The 25,106-nt window shown below is 35.6% G+C and overlaps 1 protein-coding gene across 5 annotated transcripts in view; it reads right to left on the bottom strand.

Annotated features, from left to right (window-relative positions):
• The window catches only part of LOC118744137 (angiotensin-converting enzyme), a 391,082-nt gene that overhangs the window by 247,921 nt on the left and 118,055 nt on the right, over window positions 1-25,106 (bottom strand). Inside the window, exon 2 of one of the 5 annotated variants that reach the window (XM_036476889.1) lies at window positions 4,908-5,160. The exons of 3 other annotated variants lie outside the window; for them this stretch is intronic. In XM_036476889.1, the coding sequence (XP_036332782.1) occupies window positions 4,908-5,158 (251 nt within the window). In that variant the 5' untranslated portion in view covers window positions 5,159-5,160. Of the gene's footprint in view, window positions 1-4,907; window positions 5,161-25,106 lie in introns of those variants that run through there. One more of the 5 variants, XM_036476891.1, reaches the window with a different exon arrangement.

Below are 25,106 nucleotides of genomic sequence, written 5' to 3'. Positions count from 1 at the left end.
TTTTCCGAGAAGTGGACCAGGGACCGATCTGTTCGAAACAATCTTATATGGTCCGATTTGCTTAAAATTCGGTACGTAGGTAGCTTTTTAGCATATGTGATCCATTTTTTCCGAGAAGTGGACCAGGGACCGATCTATTCGAAGAAATCATATTTGTGGTCCGATTTGCTTAAAGTTCGGTACTTAGGTAGCTTTTTACCGATTTTCATAAAATTTTGTATATAAATAGCTTTCGGTAACCACCATGTTTTAGGCTAAAAAAATTAACTTTTTTCGTGTAGGTGGACCAGGGACCGTTCTATTCGAAAAAATCTTATTATGGTCCGATTTGCTTAAAATTTGGTACGTAAGTAGCTTTTTAGCATATATTAGCATATATGATCCATTTTTTCCGGGAAGTGGTCCAGGGACTGATCTATTCGAAAAAATCGTATTTACGGTCTGATTTGCTTAAAATTCAGTACGCAGGTAGCTTTTTAACATGTATTAGCATATATGATCCATTTTTTCCGAGAAGTGGACCAGGCACCGATCTATTTGAAAAAATTATATTTACGGTCCGATTTGCTTAAAATTCGGTACGTAGGTAGCTTTTTAGCATATATGATCCATTTTTTCCGAGAAGTGGACCAGGGACCGATCTGTTCGAAACAATCTTATTATGGTCCGATTTGCTTAAAATTCGGTACGTAGGAAGCTTTTTAGCATATGTGATCCATTTTTTCCGAGAAGTGGACCAGGGACCGATCTATTCGAAGAAATCATATTTGTGGTCCGATTTGCTTAAAATTCGGTACTTAGGTAGCTTTTTACCTGGATAAGCTTATAGATTCCTGTTTTCCAATTTTAATGCAATTTCGAATATAAATAGCTTTGAGCAACGACCATATCAAGGGGCGAATTCGTCACTTGGCAAGATTTTTTTACGCCAATCAGAAACAACGGATACTGTCAAAATATAATTATAATATAGAATATATCTCAGCTAATATATATTTTTAAAGCCGTTTTTTAGTTTTCGCAAAGCTCGAGGGCGTCTGAACCGATTTTTTTTGAAACTGCCACCTGCCGCACGTGTCCCAAGGATAGTTTTAGGCTAAACAAAAATCTATATGTAAAGGGGGCGTGGCACTTCCCATACAAACCGAATTTCTCATGCTACATATCTCTGAAAGTGTGCATGGTAGAATTCGGGAACTTGGTATGGAGATAAACGAAATCAATCGCAATAAATCGAATTTTTATACTGCATATCTCTGAAAGTATTCAGATATGTATGTAGTTGAAATCAAGCCCATACTCATGGAGAAAATTTGGGCTATTTGAAAAGGGGGTGTGAGGCCTAGAAACGTACCGACCTTTAGCTATCTTTGAATGTATTTTTTAATTCTTTTGTAGGTGTGTTGGTGAGTGAAATCATCCTAAATGGTTGTACGGATTTTAACGAAACTTTTTGTGTGTTTGAGTGGGTCTCTGGATGGTTTAGTTTCACAATTTAATCCGACAGTTGGCGCTGCAGTTGAGTTATTACTAAAAATCTTATTTATGATCCGATTTGGCTAATGTTTTAAATATGTATGCAATACTATTGCAAAAACGTGCTGCCAAGTGGTGCTGAAGTCGAGCTATTACTCAAAATAGCCAAGTGAGAGAAGGGGCCGTGAAGGTCAGATTAAATCGACCTGTTGCACCATTGAGTATATCGAACGCTCCTGCGCTGCGATTGGCCCAATGGATGTGATTTTCCAATATTATTATGCGTTCAAACTTTTAAGTTATTTCGTCTGAAATAAGTATATGTATACTTACGGTGACCATCCGTTCTGTTTTTTGCGGGACCGTACTGTTATTTAAAGGTCTGTCCTGCGTAGTTTTTCAAAACAGAAAACCCCCAAAATGTACTGATTTTTTCTAAGTGTCCTGCCTTTGTCCCGCATTTTCTTCGATATTTTATAATTAACTTTTCCTTATCGAAATAAAAGCAGTGTCGATAACTAATTGATAACTACATAAGGGTAAGCTGGTTTTGAAGGTTCAACTAGTCAATGCGTTCTAAATATTGTACGATTATGGACAATGGATGACGAGAAATTGAAGATCAGCATCAAATATATCGATAACACTGTTCTACAAATTTTGTTGTAATCACTTAAGAAAAAAAATATTTTCCAAGCCAATTTTCCTTTCAAACAAGCGCTTTCGTAATTTTTTTGAAAAACGTGTTATGGGAACATTTCGGACCTATTCGTCAATATCTCATGAAAAAATTATCGAGTCAACATAAGTGACCTACAGTCCTCTTACAAAAATATATTACTTTGCCGATTTCGATGGAAATTGTTAGAGTTACAAGCGACCAAAATCGAAAAATTGATTTTAAATCATTTTCTTTTTACAGTAAATGAAAATCTGATGAGAAATGTAGATGTTGCGGAACATAATCTACACAAAAAATATATATTTTTGCAAAGAGCCCATCAATACCTTTCGAACTGTTGGTCGTTTCATGAGATATTGAGGAATAACTGAAAAAGTACTGAAAATAGGTTTTTCGAACAAATCTCGAAAACACTTCTTCGTGTTCAACGACTCAAAGTTTGCCTAAAAAATTTACTTTACAGAGGTTCATATTTCGTGTAAAGTAATATGTAATCAGCGTTGCCGCTTTGGTAATTTTTAACCAAATTTGGTAATTTTTTTCTTTATTTATCAAGTTTGGTAATTTGGTAATTTATTTTTTAATTTGGTAACTTTTTCGATTCGGTCTTACATGGTTTTGATTCCACATTAGTAAGTGGCCCGTAAGCGTTTCCTTTTATAGAAATACCAGGTAATCCTGAAAGTTTCGCAAGGTGAAAATTGTTCCAGCGTTCCTTGGCTACTAGAATGGTGCGATCCTTAACAAACTGCATGAAAGTGGCTATTGCTAAGAACATCCACCGTGCCCTTTCCTGGAAGGTTTTGGGTGGTTGTTGTTGTTGTAACAGCATACATATTCCCCAAAGAGATTTTGGGGAGTGTTGCTGGAGTGACAGTCCTTGGCCAGATATAAATCTGGGTTTTTCCTGTTACGTAGACCCAACTGTCGTGGGAACTTACCTTTCCCTGTCAGTTCGTCAGCTTTGCAATTACCATCAATTGTCCGGTGTACCCGGCAACCATATATATGAGTAGAATTCTACGAAAATATGTATGTTCTCGTTCAAAAAGCTACGGCATTCAGGGGGAGACTTCACTCTGTCTATGTGTGAGTCGAAAGCTTTCCTTCTTCCTTACAGTGGTCGAAAAAATTATAGCCGCACCATATTTTGACAAGTTTTAACATCTTATTAAAAATTACCAAACTTATTTTATGTGCAGAACTGTACAAATATACATGTCGAGCCCTAACTGCCAAAATAACGTAATTATGTATGTTTGTGCACATTAGTTCTGCACATAAAATTAATTTGGTAATTTTTTGTTGAATTTGGTAACTTTTTTCGGTGATTTTGGTAAAAAATAAAAAAATTTTGTGGCAACACTGTATGTAATATGCCTTATTATAATTTTGTAAATATTCTCCTCGTTATTTGAATAGCGCATCCTTTTAATACTTAGTAGGTACAGTTTTCCTTTTGTTTGTTTAATGTTCATTAACTTCTCATAAAAATATAGCATATTCTACATCTACATCCCATTTAAAAAATTTTTGAAAATTTAAAAAAATAAACATAGGGGCGACATTTTTTGTTGACTGTGCTGCGCATTTTCTTCCATATAAAAATTTTGTCAGCATACTTTGTATGGTAGAAAATCAAAAACAGGGTACGCTATTCAAATGACGAGGAATGTATATATGTAGTATATTTTTGTTATTTTTATACTGCGCAATTATATGTAAGTAAATTGTCCTGCATTTTCAAAATATATTTATGGTCACCGTATGTATACTGCATTTCTGTAGAACGATGATTCGCACCCATTTTGAAATTGCCACCTACTATACTGTAAAGCTTCTACATTCACTATAGAACCGGGTCATTGTTGCCGTCAGGGAGTGAAGATGAAAAAACTTATTTCGCTTTGCGAATAACAGTGCTATGAAATGCCGCACAACTGGAGCATTTCAAGAACTTCTTCACGGATATTTATTAAGTTATTTAAAGCGGCAAATGACCACCAAACCATAATCTTAGCAGACGAATGTGCCAATGAAACTCGTAAACGTGAATTGTTGGTAAAAATGTTGGACCAAAAAGTTTCAATAAAATATATAAAAATTTTGGGCGGGACGAAGTTCGCCGGGTCTGCTAGTAATATTATAATTATAATTATTGTGCAATGCACAGCTTTTTGGAAATGCCTACTATGTCTGCTATCTCGGGCACTTCCAGCAAACGGTCTAGTCAAATATGATTATGTGGATTTTCTTCACATTTTATGGCGTAGTGACCTCACTTGGTCGCCCACTGTGGTGTTGACACACTGTTGTTGCGACCCCGCTAGCACTCGGCTACCCAATAAATATTTAACCGTTGTAAACGAAGGAGCAGACTCCCATAAAGTGAAATCCAGCTCGGCTTTGATATCGGCTGGCTTAGACCTTTCAGATGAAAGTGTCGATTTTTCCATATTCGCTAATTCACTGAGAGCATTCACTTGGATGGCTGTTCAGAAAGGACTATCACATCTAAAGCTTAATTTGTTGAAAGATAGTAGTTATTATTTTGTAGACTACCCGCATTTAAGTCAGTTCGGGTACCTTTGGTACAGCCCTCGTATATATGTATGTACATATGTAAATGGGTAGATATAAGCGTAAATGATGTGAAATTATAATTTTGTATAGCGATATACTACCTATATCTATATATACTGTTTACAAAAGTGTGAAAAGTCGTATATTACATACTAAATATACTTACACAGTGTATTCCCCCGATAACAGTTTTACTATGACGGCAAACAAAATAAAGACTACGCATGCCAAACTTATAAAACTCGCCCGAGCTAATCGGGAAACGTTTTTATAAAGGCATAGGGGAGCTACGACGCCAACTGTAACAAAGAACACAACTCCTAGCCGAACTACGCCCATTGATGTACCCCATGATGGAAAGAAGCGAACCAGTACCTTGGACAAAGTGTCGCCCACAACGACATTGTATGAGATCATAGCTGAAAATATAAATAATGCAATATATAAATTGAGGATGCTATTTGTGGTTATCACGCAGAGTTAGAAAATTAAAAATGTATATGCTACTCTGATTTTCTTTCGAAAATAATAAATTACATTAAATAAAGTCATACATAAGTTATATAAAATAGAATTTGCAAAATTTTGTTACTATTGACAAAGTTTTGTTGACTCACCCGCTTCGCTGGGTGTATGAAATTTTTACGTGTTATATTAACAGTAATTTATATCAATAAAACTGAACATATTTAAACTAAGGTAAACACATAGGAGATTTTCACATTTTTATTCTTTTTAAACCCCTTCAAAATATTTTCAAACCGAAACCTTCTTAAAGCACTTTCCTCTGACACCCATATTGTGATATATGTTTCAATTACCTGATTCCCTTGAACTAAGGTTGTTAAGTCTTGTTGCACAAGTCTTAAGATTAGTTACGCACACTCATAGGGCACACATTTAAGATGCGCATGACCTCAGCATGTGGTAACGATTGTAAGGCCGATAAGTAGATTATTAGAAAGTACCCTGAAGTAAATCGCGCTAGTTCAGGACTAGCGCAGAACTAGCCCTTTAAGAGGCGGTACTGGTTCTCGATCTATCCAAACGCAATGCTTTCAACTGTCTCTTTTTACATGGCAATGTCCTACGAAGTGGAAATTGCCCCCCTCTGCAGAACTTTCGAACTAGTTCTAAACTGGTTCCATTTTGGACAGTTCTGGGACAGTCAGTTTTTCTATGAGAAAAAATTTTAAAACTCAATTATTAGATTATTTTTCTATTCTAAACTGGTTCCATTTTAGACAGATCTGCGACAATAAGTTTTTTATTAAAAAAATCTGATTATTCCATTTTTTGATATTTTTTCGTTTTTTCTGTTCTTTTACAGATTGCTTTTTATAAAACTTTTTTTATTTTTTTTTGTATTTTTTTTATATTATTTGATCACTTTCACTTCAATTTTTAAGCGACACTCAACAATTTAAATCTTAAATCTGAAAATCACAACTGCCTCCTCCGCGATTTGAACTCGTGACCAACGATATTAGAGTCGGAGGTCTTCCCTCTGAGCTATTTTCGTATTGTACGAGAAGTGAGAATTTGTGCATTTACTTCTCAACAGAGCGCAACTAACACACCGAGAGTTTCAACTGTCCCTCTCTGCAGCCGTTTTGCACTAGTTCAGAGATGGTTCTGAAATGTGTAGAGAGGAACTAGCGCTTTAAGAGACTGTCTCTAAATTTTACTGCAGGGTAGCAATTGTGCGCACGTGCAACGGCATTGTACACATACATACATAGTGCACATGCGCACAACATGACCTAACTGCCCGTCTCCCCAGGATACATTTTATATCTTGATACATATGTTAGAATATAAATAGCCAATGGAGACCGCTCATTGCTCTTCAAGAGCAATATATATCAGAGCTTATATCTTGCCATCTATTGCCGGCAATTTGGTAGTTTGACACCTACATGTTCATTTGCATGAAAACTTCGTGGGGGCAACATTATTGATATTTTAATATAAAAGCAAATATTGAACTGTTTTCGGTTAAAATATTTGTGATGCTTTCCATTTCCAGACAACCGGTCAGGTACGAGCATGATTTTTAATTTCGACCAAACTCAAATACATTGTTTGTTGGTTCAAATAACGAGACACGTATTTTTTCTTTTGGCTCGGAAAAATTTTTCGGCCGAATTAAACGCGATTTTGTTTTGCAGGCAAAAATCGATTATTCGAATTGACAGTGAGAATTTTCTTCTAAAATGCCCATAACTTTGTCAAAATTTAATAGATTCCAACAAGGTTTTTACTCAAATGTCAGTAATTCTTGTCACTTCAAGAAAGAATCATATAATTATTGATTTTCATTATTTAAAATTTTTTATTTAACAGAAAACAAAAAGTGCATTTTTTTTTTTTAATTTAATTTCTCAAAAAGTGTATTTTTTTTTCTCTCAAACTTTTTTACCGGGAAAGAGACACTTTGAACTACAATCAACCCAAATCTCTAATAGCGAAGATTTTTTTTTTCTGAGTTATGATTTTTTATAGAAAATATACGTTTTTGTGGTACATAATACAATATTCTTATATTGTTTAACTAAATGGAACATATGTATGTAATATATCAGCAAAAAGTACAGCCGTGATAATTTTTTGTGTATCAAATAGATATTAGAATACACTTTCCACCATACAGTTTCGATTATAAAAAGCGGAAAAATGTGATTTTGTAATTCTCACTGTCAATTCGAATAATCGATTTTTGCCTGAAAAACAAAATCGCGTTTAATTCGGCCGAAAAATTTTTCCGAGCCAAAAGAAAAATATGTGTCTCATTATGTGGACCAACAAACAATGTATTTGAGTTTGGTCGAAATTAATAATCATGCTCGTATCTGACCGGTTGTCTGGAAATGGAAAGTATATTGTTATTATGTAATTGGATGTAAAATAGCCTATTTTCTAAATTTTTTAAGTGATTAAATCCGGCAAAAATTCTTTTTTAGAAGCTATCTCACAGATGCTTATATCAAGATATAAAAAGCCCACACAAATATTGCCACTGATATAATTTATATCTAGCGACCAAAATGACAGCTGGACAGCAATAAATTTTATCCTATGGAGACGACCAGTAAGGGTTGTTTAGTTGGCAATTATAGACATTAGAATTCAATGCCAGGGTGTATGGGAATAGTTACGTATGTATTTCTTAAATGTTATGAAATGCGATTGGCTTAAAATGCAAATGAAACCGTATACTATTTTTATTACTTCCTGGCACTGTCGGTTTAAGTGTTTTTCTAGATAAGTTATACATACCTACTACATGTGTAGTGCAACACACATGTTTTAGATATACTATGGTTAGGGTAATAATTGTGTATGTGTAGGTTAAGAGTTTTTGTTATAAATAAAGGCTCTGGGACACCAGAGCGTCGGTTATCTACCAAACCCCCGCGTTAATAGTTGGTGGCCTTAACTGAGTTTTTTTGAACAGTGTACATTTTTTTTTAAGTTTGGCCGTATAAGAGTATTGGTAAGTATTAATATATACATATATATATACTTTTAGTTTTTTACCTATAAAGTTTTTTGTGTGCATTAAAAGCTTAATAAAAAAAAAGTAAAAGCACTGGATTCTGCGCTTAACGAAAATCAAACCATTGCAAGCAGAATCTCTGCTCTGTATCAGGAAATAAAAAATTTTAGGGGACAAAATATTGAAGAGGCACAGATCCAACGTTGGAGGCGTGTAGTAACCGATCTGTCTAGCCAATTTGAGGAGAAGGAGTGTATCCTCAAAGAGGCCTCTTCAACCCTAAAAAGAAACCCTTATTTTAAAGAAAAGCATGCAGAGCAAATTAGAGAATTTTTCAATAATACCTCAACTCTGATTGTGACCGTGGAAATGGAATCTAAAGCATAGTTTGCAAGCAACGGGAGTGATAGTCTCACCACCAGCACCTCAGCCACCTACATCTAGTCACACATTAGGTTCAATCGTTACAGCTTCCTTGATTTCAAAATCAGAACGGCAATTTAAGTTCGTGCTAGAAGATCTTAGCAAGACTATTGACAAATTTTTGGGAAATAAGATTCCAAAAGTCTTCCTTCTGGAAAGTGCCAAAGAAGCTAAAATGATGTATCGCAATTACATAGGATGTGACGAGAATAGTTTAGAAGATTTATTTCAAAACGTAAGTTTTAATCTCGATGAGGCTTTGGACTTCGCTCCTGAAGTTAAAAAACCGCACTGCCAAAAATAGATATTCCGGTATTCTCTGGAGACTATATTCAGTGGAACACGTTTAGAGAATTGTTTTCTCAAATAATAGGTTCAGCCAGTATCTCGGATACACAGAAAATGATTTGTTTGAAATCAAAGCTAAGAGGGGAAGCAGCAATGACGATCGCGAACCTACCAGCAAATGCAGAAAACTATCCAATTGCATGGAACCTCTTGGATAATAAATATACCAACTTGAGAGCGCAAACTGCCATACATTTTTCGAACATAATGGGGGCACCTCATACGACTGAAAATCTAGAAAGTGTAAAAAGATTGATAGAAGTGATTGAGGAAAATTTGCAAGCTGTAAAAGCAACAAAATTAAGTTCTGAAAGTATACTGCAAGGCCTTTCAAGTTTCATTTTAGTACGAAAAATGAGTAATGATTTAAGATTGAAGTATGAAACTTCACATCAGAAGTCACGAGAAATTTTTAAATCATGAGTTTTATGCACTGCAAGCAGCACAAAAATCATCAAAAAAGGATGGGTCATCCAAATGGGATGACCACATTAAAGAATTGGCAAACAGAAAGGAAATCGAATGCATCATGGCATGTAGTAATCGACGTTTCCTTTTTCAATGCACAAAATTTAAAGACCTTACCATTAAAGAAAAAATAACTTATGCTCGAAATGTTTAAAGAGTGGACATTCGTGTAAAAATTGCAATGGGTATAATTGTCTTATATGTAATGATGGTCATAGCACATTCTTACACAAAGTTAGTAATGAAAAAGGTGCAATTACAAAAAGTACCATTAAGCTAGGATGCGAAAATTCAGAAAAATGCATTTTGTTAGCTACAGCGGTTGTTTATATCCAAGATGCAAAAGGCAAATGGATCAAAGGCAGAGCGCTTCTTGATAGCGGCTCTCAAGTAAATTTGATGTTAAAATCGTTCCTAAAGGAATTAAGACTTAAAGGCGAAGCAATTAAATCAGCAGCGATAGAAGGTGTTGGCAAAACACAATCAAAAATTGAAGAACAAGTAAATATAAAAATTAAGTCCAGAATGCATATGAGTAATTTCGAAACAAATCTGGAAGTACTAATAGCGCAGGAATTAATAACCAAATTGCAGGCAGAAGAAGCCATTATTAAAAAGATTCCAAATAACATTGAATTAGCTGATCCAAATTTTAATTTTCCTAAGGAAGTGGACATATTAATAGGTTACGAATTAACCTATGGGGATCTTTTTGAAGGAGACAAAATTTCATTGAATGAAAATAATTTAATAGCCCACAAAACCAAATTGGGTTGGGTTATTACAGGAGCTGCAATGATTAATAGAGCCCCATAAATGTGCAGCTTGGCCTCATTTTCTGAGCCCACAATAGAAAACCAAATAAAACAGTTTTGGGAAATTGAGGAAGATATGGAAAAAGATAAAAAATTGTCAAAAGAGGAGGAAGACTGTCAAATTATTTTTACCAAAACCACAACCAGAAAAGTGGATGGGAAGTTCGGAGTAAACTTCCCCTTTAAAAGAGACATTGAACAATTAGGAAATTCAGAGATTACTGCTAAACGAAGGTTATAAGCTATGGAAAAGAAATAGGAGAAAAACTGGGAAGTAAAGTCACAGTATCATGAATTTATGAAGGAGTATATAAAATTAAACCAAATGGAGGCTCTAGCCACTCCAAGCCAACTTCAGTTCAAATGTTATTTACCTCATCATTATGTACTGAAGCCAGATAGCACTTCTACAAAATTGAGAGCAGTTTTTGATGCATCTGCAAAAATTACTACAAATATATCATTAAATAATTTATTACATACGGGGCCAAGGCTACAAGATGATTTATTTGATATTCTGATGCGTTTCAGAAAACACAAATTTGTAATATCAGCAGACATTGAGAAAATGTTCAGACAAATTTGGGTAAACGAAGAACATCAAAATTTCCGACTAATTTACTGGAGGTGGAAGCCATCGAAGGCCCTAAAGACATGCAGATTAAAAACTTACCTTACGTAGCAGTTAAATGTCTACAAACAGCAGCAGAAGATAATAAAGATAAATTTCCAACAGCTTCACAATGCATTCAGTCAGACTTTTATATGGACGATTTGATGACAGGTTGTGATAATCTAACTGAGCTAAAAAATGTGCCGCAACAAATAATTCATAAATAAAATTCATATGGACCCAAATTGAGAAAATGGTGTGCTAATCATCCTAGTTTGTTGAACGAAATTCCTAGCGAAGATCGAGAAATAAAATTAGATATAACATCTAATAAAGCTGAGAATATAAAAGCCCTAGGAATCGCTTGGAATCCAGCTAAAGATGACATCTCAATAAAATATTATTTAGAAACTGACTACAAAATTACAAAGCGCCAAATACTTTCTGATATTACGAAACTATTTGATCCTTTAGGTCTTTTGAGTCCAGTTGTAGTGGTGGCAAAATTGATACTACAACAAATATGGAAAGAAAAAATCGAATGGGATCAAGCCGTTACAGGAGAAACCATGCGATCCTGGGAACATTTAAGAAATCAAATGAAATTATTAAATGAAATAAATCTTCCCAGATACGCATTATTACCTGATGCAGAAGAAATCGAATTACACGGATACTCAGATGCATCCATGATAGCCTATGGTGTATGTAAAATCAGTAGACAAATCGGGAAATGTTAAAATAAATCTATTAGCTTCCAAATCGAAAGTAGCCCCATTAAAAATTCAGACGTTACCTCGATTAGAACTATGTGCTGCGGTACTGTTAGTGAAATTAATGGAAAAAGTATCAAAAGCACTTAATCTAAAGGACAAGCATATTTATTATACGGATTCAACAATCGTCCTTAGTTGGCTACCATTAGATCCTGCAAAATTGCAAATATTTGTGTCAAATAGGGTAAACTTTATTCAGGTGCACCCAAAGCGCTGCAATTGAGACATATTGACACAAAATCAAACCCAGCGGATTTAATAATAAGAGGTTTATACCCAGAAGAAATAATTAATAATAGTCTGTGGTTTAATGGACCAATGCACTTAGCTAACATGGAGTCATACAGAAAAAAAATTGTCACAAATCCTTTAACATCGCTTCCAGATATAAAGAAAACTGCTATAACAGCAGGTTTTTTGGTATGGAATTGCTCCTTAATTGAATCAATAGACCACAAAAATAATTTTGAATTCTTATTAAATGACATTAAAGCGTCCTAAGAAAGAACTCGAAATTCAGAATCACTTATATTATCGCAAAGAATATTTGAATTTCATTTTGAAATATATACAAACTAAATATTTTAACAAAGAACTAAGTCTCCTTTCAGGTAACAAAAATTTACAAAAGAGCGCGAAACTGATAACTCTATCACCATTTTTGGACAAAAATGGCATCATTAGAGTTGGAGGACGTCTATAAGAAGGCAATATTCCAGAAGAAGCAAAACATCCTGCAATACTTCCATATGAAGACACTTTAGTTAAAATCTTGGTGGAGGGAATCCATCAAAAACATTTACATATAGGACCGCAAGGCCTTCTCGCAATAGTTAGGTAGAAGTTTTGGCCTTTAAGGGGCAGGCCACTCACAAACAGAATTGTTAACAATTGCTATAGATGCTTCAGGGCAAATCCTCGTCCCCTTTTTCAAATCATGGGTAATTTACCTGCAGATAGAGTAAGATGCACAGGCCCTTCTTGAATACTGAGGTTGATTTCTTGTGTCCTATACAAATTCACCACAAAATAAGAGGCAAACGAGTAGACAAAGCCTATGTGTGTGTATTTGTGTGTTTCAGCACAAAGGCAGTTCACTTAGAAGTGGTATCAGGTCTAAGCTCAGCAGCTTTTATAGGAGCCTTAAGAAGATTTGTGGGAAGACGTGGTTGCCCTGCAAAAATATACTCCCACAACGGAACAAATTTCATTGGGGCAGCAAATAGTTTACATGAAATTTATATATTATTTCAAAAGGAGCAACTCGGAAAAGAAGTCTCCTCCTTCTGTGCTGTACACAGCATTAATTGGTTGAATATACCAGCTCGATCTGCACACGTAGGAGGGTTATGGGAAGCCACTGTTAAATCGGTTAAGAAGCATTTTCACAGAGTAGTTGAAGGCACATTGACCTTTGAAGAGATGTGCACACTCATGACCCAGATAGAAGCAATATTAAATTCACGAGCTCTAACACCATTATCGGAGGATCCGAATGACTTCCAGGTTTTAACTCCCAAGTCATTTTCTTATAGGGGAGACTTTAACCACACTTGCAGACAGTAGTGAAAACCATTGTTATCACGGGGTGCGGGACCACTGGAAAGCAGTGGAAAGATATTCAAAGGAATTTTGGAAGTGCTGGACACTGGAGTACCTAAGCGAATTTCAGAAAAGAGTCAAGTGGCAAAGCCACAAGATAACTTACCACAAGGGAGTTTAGTTCTCCTTAAGGAAGAAAATCTTCCAACAATGACTTGGAGAAGGGGCAGGGTTGAGAACCTCATCATCGGAAAAGATGGAAAATGCAGGATGGTAGACGTAAAGACCAGCACTGGAATGACAAAAAGATCAATAAACAATGTTTGTCCTTTTCCTACGGAAACGGAAAGAAATATAAGTATAAATGAGGAATCCCATAAGAATAGGAATGTAAGGCATAAAAATAAAATTGTTCTAATGACGATGTTAACCTTTTTATTAGTACTACCACTCTACAATTGTCAAGTAATTATAGAAAAGTTTAGGGACAAGTCAGGGATATTAATAGAAAGGCAAGACAGTTTGGGTTTGACGAAGACATCATGGGAAATAATCATCCACGTGAACATGACGGATTATCAGCACCAAATACAGCTTCTAATGGGAACACCCTCGGCTCTACAAAAACTCGCCAAGCTACTGGATAAGGGAGACTCAGAATCTCAACAGGTACAGTGTGTTTCACAAAACAGATTGGCCTGTAAAATGAAAGTGTGTGAAAGTTTTTCAGCTTGATTTTTTTTACATATCTCAATACCTAGTGCGCGCTGTAGTTAATATTCCGTCCACTCTCCATTGCTGTCTATAATAGCTTGACATCGTCTTGAGCAACTTTCGCTTAGTTTTCTAGCATAATCTGGAGACAGATCCCTCCAATTTTTTTTAACGTCCTAGCAAGCTGTTTTGTTGTAGACATTCTCTTTCCCCGAATCTTCGATTTCATTAGAGCCCACACATTTTCAATTGGATTCGCATCCGGGCACAGCGAAGGCCAATCAAGTTGTTGTATGCCTTTTTCTGCTTTCCAAGATGTGCATAGTCGACTCCGGTGTTTTGGATCATTGTCTTCCTGAAGGATCCAATCATTTGTATTCGGTCCATAAAGTTTTGCCGCCGACTTAAGCAAACATTTTTCATACAGTTTGACCATATATTTTGCGTCAAGGTTTTGTGAGAAGACAGCCAAACTACCGAATCCTTTTTCAGGAAAGCATCCGTAAACATAGACCTTAGCCGGGTGTTTAACAGGTCGCTGAACAAATTTAGTGCCTGTACCAACCCAAGCCTTCTTCCAGTAATTCCAACTAACGAAAGATGATTCATCTGTAAATATTACTTTGCTCCAATCACGGTCCAAATTTGGCTTCGCCCATACCAATCGTTTTTGAATATGCATTTCAGTCAAAAGGGGTTTTTGAAGTGTTCTCCGATTTCTGATGTCAGATTCTTGCAATCTCCGTCTGATTGTTGAAATGGAGACGTTTATACCTTTTGACGAAAGTTTTTATTTCGCTTACCTTATGGTCTGATTATGCATACTTCGCATAACTTCGCATAAACTTCAAAGTGTAATTTCGTATGTACTTTGTATGTATTTTGTATGTATTCCATTACCCAGAAATTAGCAGAACTTTCAAAAACTTAGCGATCTGTTGAGTTTAGATTTTGCTTCACATTTACAGTTACACTTTTAGTGCACTGGTACAAATGGTTGTGCGAAGTTATGCGAAGTATGCATAATCAGACCCTTAGGCTAAGGGTTGGATTTTTTTTAAATAAATGAGTAATGGCCCGATCGTCGCTTTTAGAGGTAGTTTTAGTTAAACCTCTACCAGGCTTATCATCAACATTGCCTTCAACTTTGAATTGATGGTTCCACGTTCTAACAAAGTGGTTTGACTTTTTTATGTACTTTGCGGCCTCAGTTGTGGACATTTTCGGGCCTTTGGGATGACTTACCAGGAACACAGCTTCAAAACGCTTCTTATATATAGCACTCATTTCTTTAACAAGCAACCACTTCGAATTACAACACAAAAATGAAGTACTCCCTGCACTGCGTTATTAGAATTAGAATGTATTTTACAGTTTAATGCTTTGTTGGTTGAGTTATCATACGCAGCCTACTATGTTTGGGAAATTTGTTTTGTGAAACACACTGTAGTTGAGACCTTAGTTAATCAAGTCATTCATCGTATTAAAGAACTCAACCAAAAGGATGCACTGATGAGATTTAATGGAAGAAATAGAGAATCTAGGTCTATACTGCCATTCGTTGGAAGCATGTATCATTCAGTGTTTGGTCTAATGGATGAAGAACACGCAGATGAATTGGTTGCGACAATAAAAAGGACCCATAAATATGAAGAATACTTGCTTAAGCTATACCAGAATCAATCCTCCATTGAAGACATAACGCAAGAGGTTTTGAAGAAACAAAATGAAGTTATTCGAAATAATTTTATCCAAATATCTGACCCCATACAAATAATAAAGAAAGCGGCTGATAATGAATTAGCAATGGAAGGCTTTCAAAACTATATAGCAAGCATTAACATTGCAATAGAGGCAATAGAGCAACTGCAAGGAGATATTACGGATTTGATTTGGAATTCAAAGGGAAATTTCATGAAAGGGATTTTACCTATCGACAGATTCCAGAACCCAAATAGCAACAATTACGGCACACTTAAATGATGATTTACAATTGCCAGATACTGACCCGTTTGAGCTATCAAAAATATCACGGGTCACAGCCACTATAAACCAAAGCTTCTGTTTAGTGCGAATTCAAATACCACTTATACAAAGCCAACAGCTACAGTTATTTGCATTGACCAGTTATCCGATTCTGCACGACGGCTACTTCGTGAGCTTTAAACTCGCATATGAATATCTGGTAGTAAATAAGGAGAAATCAATGTATAGTAGCCTGACAGAAACTAAATATTCGTATTGCCAGAAAATGAGAAGAATCACGCTGTGTCCCCAAATTGGACCACTCTACAATGTAAGAAAGGACCATTCGTGAGAACTAGAGCTATTCTTTAATTCGAAGAAATTATCATGTGTGGTGAATATAATGCCTCTGCAAGAAGTTTGGTTGCAGCTGAAATCCTCAAACAGCTGGCTGTACTCCGTCCCTGAAGACACAAAGGCAGAAGTCAGTTGCGGCAGCTCTTATACGGCACATATTTTAGTTGAGCAAGGCATTGTAAAACTGCAACCTGGCTGCCACTTAACAACCGCGATAGTAAGCGTTTGGGCACACAAAGCACCAACCACTGTTATTCAGTACAATATGCCAATTAATATGAGCAGGAGTTTACCGCCCATGAAGCACATTACTGAAAAAAGGGACTATGTTGACATACTCGATTCCGGACATTCCGCGGCCACCAGCCATTTCTCATTCATTGATTTCTCAGAAGACATCGATTTCCACTACCTGATGCACTACAGCTCGAATATATAAACTTGGATCATTATCGCGGGAGCCATCATGGGAATGATCGTCATCTTTCGGAAGCTACGTGGCCTCTCACCACGATATCTTCCCGCTGCTCTGGCCCTTAGATAGTAGAATAGTCGATAAGGATAAATAAGTACATCAATATAAGTACAGTAGGTTGAATATTGAGTGGAGTCCTCACAACTCCTATTTGGATAAGAAATAGTTCACCTTTTTTGAAAGTAAATACTTTCAACGTGGGCAATATGTTAAGTCCTGTTGCACAAGTCTTAAGATTAGTTACGCACACTCATAGGGCACACATTTAAGATGCGCATGTCCTCAGCATGTGGTAACGATTGTAAGGCCGATAAGTAGAACAATAGAAAGTAGCAATTGTGCGCACGTGCAACGGCATTGTACACATACATACATAGTGCACATGCGCACAACATGACCTAAGGGTTGTTTAGTTGGCAATTATAGACATTATAATTCAATGCCAAGGTGTATGGGAATAGTTACGTATGCATTTCTTAAATGTTATGAAATGCGATTGGCTTAAAATGCAAGTGGAACGGTAGACTATTTTTATTACTTCCTGGCACTGTCGGTTTAAGTGTTTTTCTAGATAAGTTATACATACCTGGTACATGTGTAGTGCAACACACATGTTTTAGATATACTATGGTTAGGGTAATAATTGTGTATGTGTAGGTTAAGAGTTTTTGTTATAAATAAAGGCTCTGGGACACCACAGCGTCAGTTATCTACCAAACCCCCGCGTTAACAAAGGTGAATTTGACTTTTTAAACAGGTGGCAAACTTCTATAGGTAGTTTAGAAATAAAGACTTTTCAAAAGAATTTTCATTTAACATATTAAATAATTTTAATTTAATTTAGTTTTTAAATAGGTGACAACCCTTTCAAACCTCAAAATACTATAAATTTTCAAACTAAGGTTTCTTAAAGCTTTCGTTTGATACCACATCTCGTGCAAAGTTAAGTTTCATAATATTTTCAAACTACAACCTTCTAAGGCCTCTATCGTCTTATACCTACATTTAACTTAAATTTGAATTTTAACACAGGTGCCAATCCTTCTAAATATAGTTTGGAAATTTTACCTTTTCAAAATCATTTCGATTGTAAAATATTTAAAAAATTGGCTTTCTTAAGCTTTTGCCATTTAGGACCTGCATTACGATATTTGACCTACTCTAGCAATTTCTTTTTCACAGGTAGTAACACTTTTCAACCTAGCTATCAAACTTCTCCTCTGGAAATGTTCATGGTAGAGTACTAAAATTCGGTACGCAGATATATAAAATCAAGCCCATACTCCTGGAGAAAAATTTGAGCTATTGGAAAAGGGGGCGTGACACCTCACTTACAAACCGAAGTTTTCATAGTTTATATTTCTGGAAGTGTTCATGGTAGAGTACTGTAACTAAGTATGAAATCAACCGAGTACTCTTGGAGAAAAATTGGAGCTATTGGAAAACGGGACGAGACACCTCCCATACAAACCGAATTTTTCATACTGCATATCTCTGAAAATTTTCATGGTATATTATATAAAGAGAAGCCCATTTTTTTGTAACAGGTAACCTCGATAACGGTTGGTCCGATTTTCATAAAATTTTGTACATAAATAGCTTGCAGCAACCACTATGTCGTAGGCAAAAAGAAAAATACTTTTTTTAGGTAGGTGGACCAGGAACCGATCTATTCGAAAAAATCTTATTATGGTCCGATTTCCTTAAAATTCAGTACGTAGCCTTTTGCCTAGATTAGCATAAAGAATGTACACGAAAAAAACTGGTCACAGTTAAAACGTTCTAAAACATAAATATATTAATGGAATTCAACGATATTTACATATATTTACATCTAAACTTAGTTTTATTGAAATTCGTTAAAAAAGAGTTAATTCTCCTTGTAATAAGCAATCGATCGAAATTTTGTCTTTATGTCCTTCATTAGCCCTTGCACAGAAGTTTCAGTGATTTCCTTGGAAACCAGCTGCCATTTATTTTTGAATTGTTGTGCGTTTTTTACAGCTTTGTGGGTCTTAAGAAGTTTGGATTTCATAACGCCCCAGTAGGTTTCGATCGGCCGATGCTCTGGACAATTAGGTGGATTCACCTCTTTTGCTACAAAATACACTTTGTCTCTATGTTACCATCCTAAAGCCATTTTTCCGTAATGATATATCGCGAGATCAGGCCAAAAAAGCACTGGATCTTTATGAAGCCGTATAAGAGGTAAAAGTCGCTTTTGCAGACACTCCTTAACATAAATTTCTTGGTTAATTGTACCAGTGCTTACAAAAGGATCACTTTTGAAGCCGCATTGGCAAATTGCCTGCCAAATGAGAAACTTTTTGGGAAATTTGTCAAACTTTTTGTTTTTATATTTATCTGCAACATTGCCTCTTTTATTTGCAGTGCGAAATTCGCGGCCCCGGATTTGTTTAAAATCGGCTTTTACGTACGATTCGTCATCCATAATAATACAGCCAAATTTTTGTATGAGACTGTCGTACAATTTCCGAGCACGTTGTTTCGCCAACAAATTTTGCTTACCGTTGCGATTAGGTGCTGCATTCACTTTGTAAGAACGTAGTCCTGCTGTTTTTCATACTTTTTGTATATACGAAGACGACATGTTCAATTTTTTGCCGACATCTCTTACCGAAAGTCCAGGATTTTTCTTAAAAGCAGATAACACTTCCTTTGCCTTAATTTCGCAAGCAAAATCTTTTTTTCTGCCACTACCAGGGTTCCTTTTTAAAGATAAACATTCATTGTATTTTTAAGCACATAAGTAACGGTAGACTTTGGAAATTTTAGCTTTTTTGCGATGTCGTTATGGAACATGCTGGGATTTTCCAGCTTTTTGCGCAATATTAACTCGCGATCGATTGCTTTCTTGGTCCTCGTTTCTACACTGATTTTTGTTACTAAAAAGAAATGATGCAGTAAGGTGGAAAATGCTTCCAGCTTTTTAAGTGTCTACCGATTTTTATTTTAATGTTATGATTAACCGAGCTATGCTTGGTTATGTGCGACCAGTTTTTTTCGTGTACATTCTTTATAGGGTTCTTTTTTCCGGAAAGTGGACCAGGGATCGATCTATTCGAAAAAATCGATTACCGATTACCTTAAAATAGCGTAGGTAGCTTTTTGCCTAGACAACCATATATAGGGTTGCCAGCTTTGGAAGCGCGAAATCAGTACGTTAAACTTTTTCATGCTAAAAAAATCAGTACTTTTCAGTACATTTTTATTCAAACCAAAATTATGAATATAAGTATCAGATAACGCTTTAAAACATCAGAGTTGTTGTTTTTAAGAATACTTTCGTATATAAATGAAATATAGTGCACAAAATATAAAAGTGTTATTCATTTTAACATGAGTGTACACATCACTGTACACAGAAGCCAATAAATTGTTTTATGTTTATGACATTTTTGAATAGCATTAATGAGAGTCGGCCGCTGTGGTGTAGTGGTAAGCAGTGCGTGCTTCCACTCCGCAGCACCTGGGTTCAAGCCCTGGTCAAAGCAACATCGAAAAAATATAGAAAAAAGGTTTTTTCTTAACAGCGGTCGTCCCTAGGCAGGCAATGGCAAACCTCCGAGTGCATTTCTGCCATAAAAGCAGCTTCTCATAAAAATACAATCGTCGTTCGGAGTCGGCGTAAAACTGTAGGTTAGAGTGGTTCAAAAAAATTTTTTTTTGAAATTCATAAACGCTACCTCAAATTATTGTTATTTGTGATAAAAAAAGAGAAACGTGTTTTTTTATTTTGAATAAAAAGTTTTCTTAGAGGTCGCGCTGGTCGGTTTTTTATAATAACGCTGATGTTCTCAATTTTTTTTATTTTCTTGACATGTTAAAATGCAGCTAAAAATTTGTTTTTTACATATAATTACTCTCGTATTATTGGGGAACATTCCCTTAATTGCATACCTGTCTTGGGCAGTTAGAATGGGCCTCGCGCCCGAAAATATGCTCTCGAAAAGAGACTAGTAAAATTAAAACGTTGACACTGAACGATTTACGCATTGTCATGGGTTGGAACTTGTTACCAGGGGGTTTATGGGGTTGCTAATTAGGGATCTGAAGTTAGTTTTTCGAAATGCAAATGGCGGATCCAAAATGGCGGTAAAAAAAAAATATATGATTGGATTTGTTCGAAACCCGGCACTCGAGAGTTTTTTTGATAGTTTGTTTCTGGGGTTGCTGATTACGAATCTGATGTCAGATTTTCAAAATTCAAAATGGCGGTTAAGAGTTTAAAACAAATCCAATCATTTTTTTAACGTTGGTCGCCATTTTGGATTCATATTATAATTATAATAATTATAATCAATAACCTCCATCCGAATTAAACATTCTACCGGAAAAGTGCAGCTATACTAAAACAGCTAAGCGAATAGGCAGCTAAACGGAATGTACCGTAGTAGCCTAATTTTAATTTAGACATTTGACCGTTACCTTAATTCACCTAATATGAATAATGGAACAAGGTTTTTTAGTACAAGTGATGATCAATATATATTAGTTAAAGCACGATGAAGCTAAAAGTATGGCTCATAAGGATGCCTTAATGTAAACAAAGAAAATAGTTTGTCTCCTTTAAATAATGCTGAACTGAATATTTGTATTACTGTTTTATATTTTGATTTGTTTACCCCGAAGGACGTCGGGTGCTCTGCTAGTTAGTAAAATAAAAACAAATTTCGAGCTTTCAGACAAAGGATTTTTTTCTAATTAATTTTTGAATTCTTTAATCTAGATCCAAGAGTTTATGGCGGAGTCTGTGTCTTCCTGTGGATACAAATGTATGTTTTTCCACTGCATTTCGAAATTTGTAATTTTATCAACGCTTAAGTTTTGGCTTTCCTTTTCTACCGTGGCCGCCCGAGAGAAAATACACCGTCTGAGCTTATCGGAATCTCGTGTGCTCCCGCGCAAGTTGTAGAAATTAATCGACTTACTTGCCCATTTTCCATTTGCTTATGCGACATTCGTATAAGGAATGGAACGTTTCTAAGCATTAATCGAAAAAGAATAACATGAAGGTATCGAGAATAGCCTGAGATCAGTCAAGCCAAATAAATTTTAGTCCACACTTGTACAATGGAATTACAGACTTTTAATTTTATTATATTATTTACCAAATACAATTCAAACTTTCTGGAGCTAAAACGGTGCTAGACAATTTTGAAAAGAGCTAAAAAAAAAGAGCTAGGAGCTAAAGAAAAAGTTATATTTTTAATTACGTATTGATAGTTCAGCTCAGGCATGAAAAAGTAGGTACAATTGTACCTTTTTCCGACGTTTGATGACTTAAAGGTACATTAGGTACAGTCACTAGAGTTTAGGTACAATCATCTTTTGATCAGATGCATGTTTATTTATTTTTTTCTTTTTCCTTTACCGTGCTAATATATTTACTTGTAGGCATGGGAGAAGCTCCGCTTTCATTTTGCAGAATAAACAATTCTAAAGAAAAGTGGTCAAAAGGAAGAAATTAAAAAAGTAATATTATGTATTATCTTAAACATTTTACATCGAATTTAGAGCACCCACTACGAAAAATTAACATTTTACTTAGCTATCCGCAAATTCGTATTTTTTTTCTATTAATTTTAACGCTTATTTTATACTTATACTTATACTAAGTCAAATTCAATAGTATTTGCGGTTAAATGAGTGAAAACAAATTGTCAAATGGGACTAAAAAATGGTCTTTTGATTGATTTAGATCAGAATAGGCCATTAGGCGTGTACATGCGCTGATAAAGCGGCTATTAGTAAGTTTTTGGCCCATATTATCATCGATAAAGGATATAGGAAAAAAAGCTGTGTCAAAATATGGCGACCAATTTTGTTGTCAAAATATGACATAATAAAAACCAGCCTTTATTCGCCCCTACAGTCCAGTGTCTAGGATGTCTTCAAATTTCATATTTTCTTTAGATGAGAACTACAGCTATTTGACCCATATCTGGTTTTTGATTTCTGGAAATATATTTAAAATGCTTTCGAAGTTACTTACGGCAATTTGATTATTTTCTCTAGGCTTGGTCGGATAAATTAGCAGACTTTTCCTGTTTTTTTATAAAAAGCTGGATAAAGAAGTATACTTCGCAAAGTGTGTTTTTTGTCTTTTTCGCCAATATTTTTCAGTAGTCAAAATTAGACAAAACAACGCTTCTCCGATTCCCATTAGACTATAGTCTATAGATATAGGCTCAGTTAAATCAGTTAAAAAAAAACCTAATCATGTTTAAAGTACATCCATCTTTTATATTCATGTTTTAAATAAAAATTATAAAAAAACTACGAATGAATGATGTAAATTTTTATAGGTACAATCTATCTCATTTAGGTACATTTATTTTATGATATTAGGTACAATCTGAAATTTCCATTTTTCATCCCAGGTTCAGCTCGAAGCGGATAATCTTGTGATAAGTACGTCGCTAAACAAAAAACATAGTCGAATGGTCCTACGTAGTAAAGTTTTTAACGGCTAAATAAATGTTCAGAGGACTTGAAAGCACAACCATCTATTTTTTAACGGCGTGAAATTTCATAATACGACTTTTATGGTAGCTTGCGGATCCCTTCAAGTTTACGGCATACTACAGTACGACAGTATTCTGCACTTTGTGAACTCCCTAAATATAACAATTTTATGAAATTTATAAAGGGCAGGAGTCTACCGGATATCCGAATCCGGCTCTTATCTTTTACATGGTATCCGGAATCCGGTTATCCGGCAAAATCTCTATCCGGCACATCCCTACTAAAAATCGTATTCATGATCCGATTCGGCTAATATTTAAAATATGTATTGGTAACGGTAAGAGCAATACCATTGAAAAAAGTGCTGCTAGGTGGCGCTGGAGTCGAGTTATTACTAAAAATCGCCAAGTGAGAAAACTCTGAGACTCTCCTGTGTTACGATTGGCCCAATGGATGTGATTTTAAGCGTTTAAGGTATTTCGTCTGACATCGGTATATGTATGTACATTGCATTTCTGTAGAACACTGATAAACGCGAACGAAATTGCCCTCAACTATACTATAAAGCTTCTTGGACAGATTCACTATAGAACCGGACCATTGTTGCCACCGGCGAGTGAAGAAGAAAATGTTCTTCAAATTTATTTCGTTTTGCGATTAACCATGCTATGAACTGCTGCACAATTGTAGAATTTGAAGAACTTCTTCGCGGACATAATATTTACTTTAGCGGAAAATGACGACCTAAATATAATCTTAGCAGATGAATGTGCCAATGAAAATCGTAAACGTGAATTGTTTCTGAAAAAGTTGAAACAAAAAGATTGAGTAGAAAAAAATAATTTTGGGCGGAACGAAATTCTAGTCCAGTAATAATTGGCAATTTTCGTGAACAGCTGATAAATTGGTTGTTTATTCGCAGCAAATTCCTAATAAAACAATATATTTTATATTTTAATAGGTTTATTTTGTTTCCTTTTTAGTTCAAACTAGCAATACCCGGCGCGCGTTGCTACGCCAAAGAAAAACACATGTATTTAAAGTTTTGAAATTGAATACCTTTTTAATTACCTTAATGCTAACGGTGTGTAAATATATAAATTTTGTGGCGTCCCAACTCGTGAACAGGCGACATATAATTGGCTATGTGAAAAGCACGAATTTTTCAAATCCAAACCCGCGATAGTTAATGATTGCCCTTGTGCCTTATTTATAGTTATTGCAAAGGTAAGACGCAAAGGGAATTGAAGCCGCTTGAATTCGAACGGCAAATCTTTGGAAATCATCGGTATACGTGGAATCAGCACACCTTCGCCTTTGAATTTACCGCTGATGATTGTTGCCTCGATCAAATTCGATGTTAATTTTTTTATTATCACTCTGGTTCCGTTGCACAGTCTTGGCGCGTTCAAGTTCCGAATAAGCATCACTGGTGATCCAACTTTTAACGTCCACGAATGAGGAGGCATTCCAGGTTCGCGGAGCCATTCCGGATTTGGATAGTTGATCGATAAGTTCGGAAATACTCTGTCGATGACGTCTTGAATGCTCTGCTGTATTTGACAAAAGTTGGACGGAAATGATATCTCATTTGTTGTGCGATCAATAGGAATTTCACCGCTTCCGATATCCAAAAGTTGCTTTGAAAACATTTGGGCAGACGTATCTTGCAGCAAATGCACATACTTGTTGTGAGCGTAATTTTTTCGACATAGTTCTACAGATACGATGCCTTTAAGCGCGCGTTCAGCTCGTCTGCAGGCGTTTATCGTGGTATAACGGGTAATGTTATTATGATTACCTAAGGTACTCAGTTTTGCGGCATAGCTACTGAAACGCAAGCTGTTGCTTGGTAGGTGTGGTTGAATGTGTGTGTGTTTG

The sequence above is a fragment of the Rhagoletis pomonella genome, unplaced genomic scaffold (genome assembly GCF_013731165.1).
Source record: "Rhagoletis pomonella isolate Grant_MI unplaced genomic scaffold, Rhpom_1.0 Rhpom_scaffold_00008, whole genome shotgun sequence".
Classification (NCBI taxonomy): domain Eukaryota; kingdom Metazoa; phylum Arthropoda; class Insecta; order Diptera; family Tephritidae; genus Rhagoletis; species Rhagoletis pomonella.
Note: the sequence above shows the minus strand (reverse complement) of the source record. Positions and strands in the feature narration are given on the sequence as shown.